Source organism: Hibiscus syriacus, unplaced genomic scaffold (genome assembly GCF_006381635.1).
Source record: "Hibiscus syriacus cultivar Baekdansim isolate YM2019G1 unplaced genomic scaffold, ASM638163v2 tig00110346_pilon, whole genome shotgun sequence".
Classification (NCBI taxonomy): domain Eukaryota; kingdom Viridiplantae; phylum Streptophyta; class Magnoliopsida; order Malvales; family Malvaceae; genus Hibiscus; species Hibiscus syriacus.
In genome coordinates, this window is record NW_024062697.1 from 2,580,544 (window position 1) to 2,588,944 (window position 8,401).

The following is an 8,401-nucleotide window of genomic DNA, read 5'->3' on the forward strand; positions in this document are numbered from 1 at the left end:
TAATATAATTTTATCGAGCGTCCACTCGACCATATTCTTCGGTGGTGTCACTGTCTGATAATAAACACGATCGTCCAAGTTTCTTTTACCAGTTGCTTTTTGGGTGAGAATTCCAATTGTTTTTTGGGTGATAATTCTAACTCTTTTAAGTTTTTTTGCAGCAATGATTGAAAAACAGTAATAGCGTCTCATTATCGGTGCTATCACTGTTACCCGTTAAATTACAGGCGCGACGGACCGCTATCGACGTGAATTTGTTGCCCATCGTTAAATTATTCGATATCAATTTTGGACGACACTATGACCGTGAAATAACGGCCGCTATTGCATTTGCGTCCTACTATTTAAAACTCTACTTGGGGCATCTGCACCCAGTTAGTAACTGAAGTGCCTTGGCACTGACTGAGGTATATCCTGATGTTTCTATCAACCTGGTGATTAGCATACCGACTTGGGCAATTGGGTGTTCTTAATACTCTCGTGGAGATCCTCATCTCCAATGCCGAATTTGGATGTCAAAATTCTCTGTGGGTCGACCACATGAACTGATAACTCTCCAAAAGAGTTATCTTTAGTAGCCTTTTTCACCTAGGTCTAGTTTGAACTTGAGCCTTTTTAGGAGCATTACATTTTGCATGTTATGAACTTTGTGGGTTGATAAGGACTAAATTTGATTTATGATGCCGTAAAATATTACATTGATGTCGTAGTTTGATAAAAAATAATTTAGCTCCTCTATCATATCATTATACATTGTAAACATCATATTAACACCATAGACTATCACACTAATATCTTAAATTATCACATTAATGTTATAATAATCAACATTCGATTTCGTTAATTAAAAAGCTAAATTAATATTTTTTAGTTTAAAGACTACATTTAGAAAAAAAAATCAATCATATTAGTTTGGCATAATGTCAAAAAAATATCTTTAGTATTTAATTAAATAGTTACTTTAATACCTATTTGATTTTTGGAACAATTTAATTCTTAACGTTTTATTTTAGAGCAAAAAGATTACTTTATGAATAAAAATTGTTGGTTAACAAATGATTAACGCTCCAAAATAAGAGTTTTTTTATCTTAAAATAAAACTAAGTGGGGGTAAAATATTTTTTAAAAAAAATAAAGAAATACTACTTAGTCAAATATTAAACATACTTTTACCCTACAATAAAAAATTAAGACTAAAATATTTTTAAAAAATAATTATTTTTATAAATATTATAGTTAATTTTGAGATTATACATATCCATTTTTATGAAATTGTTGTGGACAAGTGCTTCGAAACTTTAAGGAAAAAAATAAAGACTTGTTATAGAAGTGTATCTAAAGTTTCTCCCAGCCTCTCCAAAACAGATAAGGCAGCGTCTATCGCTACCGAGACTCCATACTAACACCATGGCCTCCCAAGTTCTCCCTCAGGTAAACCCTTAGCCCCTTCATCTTTTTCCTTAACTATCATCATTGATTTTCAACAATCTTTTACATTTCACATTCGATTTTGATTATTTATAGGCACTGCATATGTTCCCCATAAACCAAGTCAATTCATTTCATCCAATTAAGAACCAAGGGTTCTCTGCATTTCTGTCTCGTGGTCCTTCTCCATTAACCACTTCCAAGGTTTCAGTGTCTGGGTCTCATTTGAAATTCCCTGTCGGGTCCAGTCTCGGTTGTTTTGCTCGAAGGGATTTCATTGTGAGAGCAGAATCTAACCCTGAAGCTGAAGCAAATGAAAATGGTGTTGAAGAACCCGAAATGAGAGCTGAATCCGGAGAGGAAGGAGAAGATGAGGTTGAAGAAGAGAAACCCAGGGAGCCATATAAACTCCGGGCTAAACTTGGTGATATTATGGGGGTAATTTGGTTAATCTTTTACTGTACTTTATGTTTATAATGTACAGGGATGGACCTGGTGCGGATGGGGGCGCTCGCCCTTACGGAAAATTTTCAAATTCCTATATATTGTTTAGATATTTTCTTTGTATTTTTGGTCGAAAATCTGTTTGGTAATTAAAATTTTACAAGTTCGTCTTCCACTTAAAATTCTATAAGTTGGTCCCCTCAACATAAAATACTCCATCCCTGCTTATGTAGGAATCGAGAAGAGAATTAAACTTTTGGCTTTGTGATTTCCTTTTGAGATGCTTAAGTTGTTTGATAAAAGAGAGGACCTTTAGCCCAACTTTTTATTTAGATGGTTGTATCATTTCATAGAAAGAACTTAACTTTGTTCAGCTGGTTTGAGAATCTTAACACATTTGTGAATGAGAGTAGATACTGAATAAAAGAGCAATTGAAGCATCAGACAAGGAAAGGCCAATTCCAGATCTTAGGACTGGTGATATTGTAGAGATTAAATTGGTAATTGAGTTTCGCGTTATCCATACTAAATTCCTTTTTATCATGTGTTTTGATTGTTATTCTCATGCTTCCTTTGATTTACAGGAAGTTCCGGAAAACAAGCGTAGGCTGTCAGTGTACAAAGGTATAATCATATCTAAACAAAATGCCGGTATCCACACCACCATTCGAATTCGGAGAATTATTGCTGGCGTTGGAGTTGAGATTGTATTCCCTGTGTAAGTATTTCTTTTATAATTATGCCTAATTGTTATTTGTTACGATGACCATATGACCATTTCCTTCATTCGGTTCCAGTGCATTCGTTCATTTATTGGGCCTAATTAACCAACTAATGCATCATCTTGAATCTAACGAGAACTTATGGGAGCTAGATTTCTGAATAATGTTCTTGAATTTATAGAAGTCGTGAAAATAAATAAGAACGGAGAACGATTTTTGTAATTTCACTTTTATGAGTCATTCTAGTCCTAGATTTATTTACTTTTTCCTCCATTTTTCTGTTATTGGGATGGCTTTTTATTGCATTTGTGAAACTTACTTTGGTAGAAGCTGAGTTAGCCTGAATCGAAGACTAGTAATGGTGCAGACTAAACATTGTCTCACCATATTTGGCTAAAATCTTGGTTGATTTATGTTATGCATAATGATCTTCGTGTTTACATACATTTAATTTGCATTGTTTCATCTCCTCGTATCAAAGAAAGTCCTCAAAACTGTTAATTGTATACTTTTCATGTTTCCAAACATCATCCGTGAAGTCGTGCAGTTGTTACAATATCAGGCTTCTTTTGATGTTTTGTTGTTTGCCATGGAAGTCGAATTTCTTAATTTCATCTTTTGCTCAAATTTTCCCTGTATATAAATCTTCTTATGATGATTCAACTAATGGAATGCAGAATCATGTTTGTTGATCCATGTTTTATCACTTCTTAATTTATAACCGCAGTTACTCGCCAAACATAAAGGAGATTAAAGTCGTCAAACACCGGAAAGTGAGGAGGGCGAGGCTGTATTATCTAAGAGATAAGCTTCCCAGGTTGTCAACTTTCAAATGAGAGATTCCCTCCAAATTACAGGCAGTTTCTTAGTTGCATACATGTTGTAAGAGCTTTAATTCTATGAGTTGATCTCTTTTCCTTCTGGTGTAAGATATTGTCGAAAGCTCCGAGTTGATTTCGGCAACAACTGAGTCCACATCTTCAATTATCTACTGAATCATTTCAATCTTGCTATTTGTTAATACTCTTATCTTGCCTTCAAGCAAAGCTTCTTTCTTTAGTTATTTGCATTGTCCATATCATCAGCAGGAAAGAGAAAGCATTGGTTCAAAACAATGTTTTCCCCCCTCTCAATTGCAACATAAATGCTCATCTTCCATTTCAGTTTCTTAATGGAACATAAATGCTCATCTTCCACGTCAGCTTCTTAATGGAGTGTTGGATATAAATACGTGTACAAAGGCAACATCTAAATTGCCGCTTAGAAACACATACACCATGCATGTAGGTCCAGCTGTTCAAATTTATAACGTAAAAGGAAAATAATATTTTCTTTTATCACTTAAACTATGCGATGATTCAGTTTTTGTAAAAGCTAAACAAGCTTAAGGGCTGTATTTTCTTGAAGCTAGGATAAGGGAATCCTTAACTATTAAAAAAAGGGGGAAATGTTAGGTATTAATATTATGGTTAGCACAAGTGACGGTGAGAATTGAAAATTTTAAAGCTAATATTAAATTATTTATTTTATATAGGTGTAACAGTGGGGAAGTGTCGTAATGATACATCTCATGTATAAGAGTGTAAATAAGATGAGATAGATCTTGAATTGTTCGAGATTGATTTGGTTAAAATTTTGTCAACTCTTAAATTGAATGGACTTAACACGAATTCAAACTTAACTTGAATTCTTAATGAGTTGAAATGAGCTATTGTATACTTGACTCGAAAATTTCACGTGTAACTCGAAAAAATAATATATTAATTTTTAGATTTTTAAAATTAAATTGTTAATAATATTAGTATTTATATGTTGCTATTTTTAAAAAAAAATATAATATAAGTTATATGATCTTGATTGTGTTCCGAGTCATATATGAGTGTGCCAGATCGTGATTCTAGTAAGAACTCCACATTACTTTGAATGTAATCTGAAATTCGCAAATAACGTTGTAAAATAGAAATGGATAAATAAAATATGGAAGTGGAAAGATGAAAGATATGTTGAAATGGATTAGCAGCGTAGGAAGAGTGATGCTTGTGGTTAAGGAAAATAAAGGATGAAAAGGTTGGTGAAGATAGTAGAGAGTTGGTGTGTAGTATGAAGAATCTCAAGGAAATGGATTGTTACCCTTTAACTATATATGAGTTAGGAACCAACAATATTATAAGGTGGAAAGGTAGAAGTGGTAGGATATGGAATGTGACGCACTAGCTATAGATGAGCTTGGAACCAACGCTATAACAAAAGGAAATGGATGAAGAATACAAGACTATCTTAAATCCGATAAAGTTCTACAAGAGAACAAGAATGAAAGCAACCTCTCAAATATGTTTTATATCTTTAAATATGTGCCTACAAATGATCCCAAAGGTGTCTATTTATAGTGTTTATAAACAGCATATGAAAAGACTCAAAAGATGAAAATATTCTCATCAATTTAGCAATAAAATGCACTTGAATGCTTTTTCTTCTTATCTTCAAAGTTGGCTGAATATTCTAGATCATTTTGGGGATGAATCTAGACAATTTGAAGCTGAATTTGGCCTTAATTTCGTACAAGGGGTGGAAGACTCTTGTTATTCCATGCTGAAAATTGTCTTAACAAGTGAATTAGATCACCCTTCATTGCATGCTCCCTTGAAGAATATGAACAACCCTTGAATTTAGATGATAAAAATCAGCTTTGAATGCCTTGAATGGGTGAATTATAAGTCCTTCAATGGCTTTTCACTTGCTGGAGTTAAAAAGAGTCTCCCTTGGCTCAAACTCATCCAAATCATCCATGCATAAAATTCCCGTAACAAAATTATAGCCTGCACTGTCTTCAATAAATCGATCATATCTCAAGCTCCCGATATCGGATTAAGGTGATTCAAAAGGCGTTGGAAAGCAAAGAGATGGAGAAATAATTTCCAATTGATTTCTAGAACCAATCTGATAGTGAAATAGTGGCGGGTTAATGAACATTGCTCTAGTTGAAAAATCAAACCTAAAAGCTCTAGACTCGATGAAGAACAATGGGGAATGAATAGGGGAAGGTGGCGCCAGCATGTAGGGTTCTTAGGGTTTCTTTTAGGTGCTGGAAAAAGGGTAAGAAATAAGATTAGAACAAGATAAAAAAAGATAAAGAAATTGAAAATAAAGTATGATAACCTAGAAATCAAAAGACCTCCCTTATGAAGGTGAACGGTACAGATGATGATGGTGAGGATGGATTTGTGGAAAATAGATGGATAAGTGTCCTATCGAGCCCTCCTAGTCGCAATGAAAAGGCAAACACGATAATATGACTCTAACAACCTCCTAGTTGAGATGAAAAGGAAAATTGGAGTGTGAAAATTAATCTCCCTCACAAAAACTTGAAAGAACTCCAGGAGAAGAAGCTTTTAAGGCACAAGGCAATCAACACTTGCAAAAACGAGCTCTTGTTGTATTATTAATCAAAGAAATCTTGTTTACAAAGTTTAATAAAGCCTCCTTTATATAGGGGTTGAGTTCTAAAGGTCCTAAAGAACTAAAGAATAAAATAATAATAAACTAAACATGTCTTAACTCTAATTCCTATTAAAATAATAATAACTAAAAATATTCTTTTAACCCAACCTTAATTCCTAATAAAATGATAAATCTGACCCTAAGAGATAATTCATCATCCTATATTAAATTATATTACAAATAATCAATATAAATATTGAAAATTCGTTATATTTACAAAATCACGTATTAATCACGTATAGGATTTCCTGCATGCACCGTCTTTAGTAAAATGGCCATTTCTTGAGTTCCAGATATCAGATTGATGCGATTACAGAACCGTTGGAAATATAAGAGAAACAGATTGTATATCCAGAAGGCATGTTTACCAAGTAAGATCAGGATCTCATTCAAAAAGTCATCGTAAGTCTGTTGTTGTTCTGGTCTTCTTTTCTAAGGCTTGGACGAGTGGATCATTTGGAAGAGTTATTACTTCTTCCTTTGATGTGAGCCCTGTGATGCATGTATCATCCTCCTTTTATTCAAAAAGATTCAACCTTGAATCTGAAACATTAAAGGGAGCAACATTAGAATAGTTTAATAATTCATTCACGTTATGCTTACCGAATAGATATGCTTTGAATCTTCGAGACTTTGTTCTTCTAATAGGTTCGAGTAGAAACATTAGTCCAAAGAAGCATGTATTATGGACTACTGTGCATGTATCATTCCCCCACTCCTCAAAAGGATTCATCCTCGAATCTGAAAATCCAAAAGAAAAAGAATTAGATGTGTTGAAAGAAAAACTTGTGAAACATTTACGAAGATCAATGTGATGTGTCTTTATGCGTTTTAATTTAGGTTTCTTCTTTGTAGGGACTGATTTCTTGTAGTCTTGAAATCCTGTTTTATATACATGTCTTGTAATCTGATGTTTAGGTTGAAATTCAACATGGCACCGACCACTGTTGGCTTTCTGTATGATTGCTTCAGATAATTTCTCCATGGTTTTATTCGTGTGTGGCAAGAATGAGTGTTTAAAAACCATGTCAACTGGTGTGTTCAAGTAATCCCTTAAGTCTCCTAAGTGTGGTTCATAAATTAAGAATTCTCAGGATGAGATTTGTGGATTGTAGAACCTGTTTAGTTGGCAAGGAAACTCATATACAAGATAAAGCTCATTAAAAGCACTTTTAAAATTATGGACAAAAATATCAAAAGTATTCGAGTTATCGTGATATACATCTTTGTTATGTTTAATTCTCAGAATAGTAGTATGCTTAAGAGTATACCTTTGTAGTAAAGCATCATCTACTATGTTTTGCTTACCTCGGTCTGTTACGCACTTAAAGGAGTTGTGTTTGGTATGAATGACAACATCAAGAGTCTTACCTTGTAAAAAGGAGAAGAAGTACGTTACAATATCATTAAAATGAGTAATAAAATACTTACCTTTAAACTCTCGTAAATCATGTCTCTTTATTGATATGACATAGTGATTAGGGCTTTCAGGTGGTAACCCGTCAAGAGGGCCACCTAGCACTATTCGACACCTCTTGGCAATGGAAGATGGTGTGGGCCAATATCGTGTTGCTTTTACTTTCTCATCATTTACATGGATTCCCTGTGCACGAAATATAAACCATGTGGAGTTGTTCAAGTCATGTTTCATCATTAAGATGGCGTCACGACTAAGACTTTCCTGGATGTAGCCTTTTCGTAACAAATCTAATGATGTAAGGCTATCCAAGCTTCTTCAATGATAGAGAAGTTGGCATCTTTGTTGTTTCCCAATCTATGGGAGACACCAAATGCTACCCTTGAATATATAAGTAATTTACACCAAATAAAGAAAGCAATTATTAAGGGATTGATAATTAAGAATGGAAATGAAAATGGAAAGAAATGATAGTGATAGAAATGTTATCAAATGTTAGCTGCGGAAGTGTTGTTGAATAGTCCTTCAAACGAAATAGGATTCGGCCTCCAATGGTGATGATAGACGCTTGCCTTAATGAAGATTGAAGGAGGGTTTTATGATGATGGAATGGTGATGGAAGTGAAGATGCTGTACGCGTGAAGTAATGAAAGATGATGGTAGTTTAGATAGTATCTTATAAGACTAAGAATGAACCAATACTATAGATGAGTAGACCTGATTCTTATAAGTCGTTATAAGGGATGGTAGCATAGATTTGAACCTATTAGTTATAGGAACTAGGAACTCGAAGTATCTATGGAAGAAGTTGATGCCACAAACTTTAAAAGCTTGCTTAATCAATATAGTTCTAAAAAGAACTTGAAGAGAATAATCTCACAAAGATTTATAT

At 33.8% G+C, this 8,401-nt stretch overlaps 1 protein-coding gene across 1 annotated transcript; it reads left to right on the top strand.

Moving 5' to 3' along the window:
• Positions 1-1,305: 1,305 nt before the first annotated feature.
• On the top strand, positions 1,306-3,653 carry LOC120120726 (50S ribosomal protein L19-1, chloroplastic-like). Its single transcript, XM_039140276.1, has 5 exons — positions 1,306-1,431; positions 1,525-1,866; positions 2,286-2,372; positions 2,457-2,590; positions 3,322-3,653. Exons 1-5 carry the CDS (start codon positions 1,408-1,410, stop codon positions 3,428-3,430), a joined length of 696 nt encoding a protein of 231 aa, XP_038996207.1. The 5' UTR covers positions 1,306-1,407; the 3' UTR covers positions 3,431-3,653.
• The last annotated feature ends 4,748 nt before the right edge of the window (positions 3,654-8,401 follow it).

What these genes read in the sequence shown, in the direction of transcription:
- LOC120120726 (XM_039140276.1), top strand. Translation starts at nt 1,408, where the DNA reads ATGGCCTCCCAAGTTCTCCCTCAG. An exon ending in CCTCCCAAGTTCTCCCTCAG is followed by an intron (nt 1,432 to 1,524) that starts GTAAACCCTTAG and finishes GATTATTTATAG; the next exon opens with GCACTGCATATGTTCCCCAT. An exon ending in ATATTGTAGAGATTAAATTG is followed by an intron (nt 2,373 to 2,456) that starts GTAATTGAGTTT and finishes TTTGATTTACAG; the next exon opens with GAAGTTCCGGAAAACAAGCG.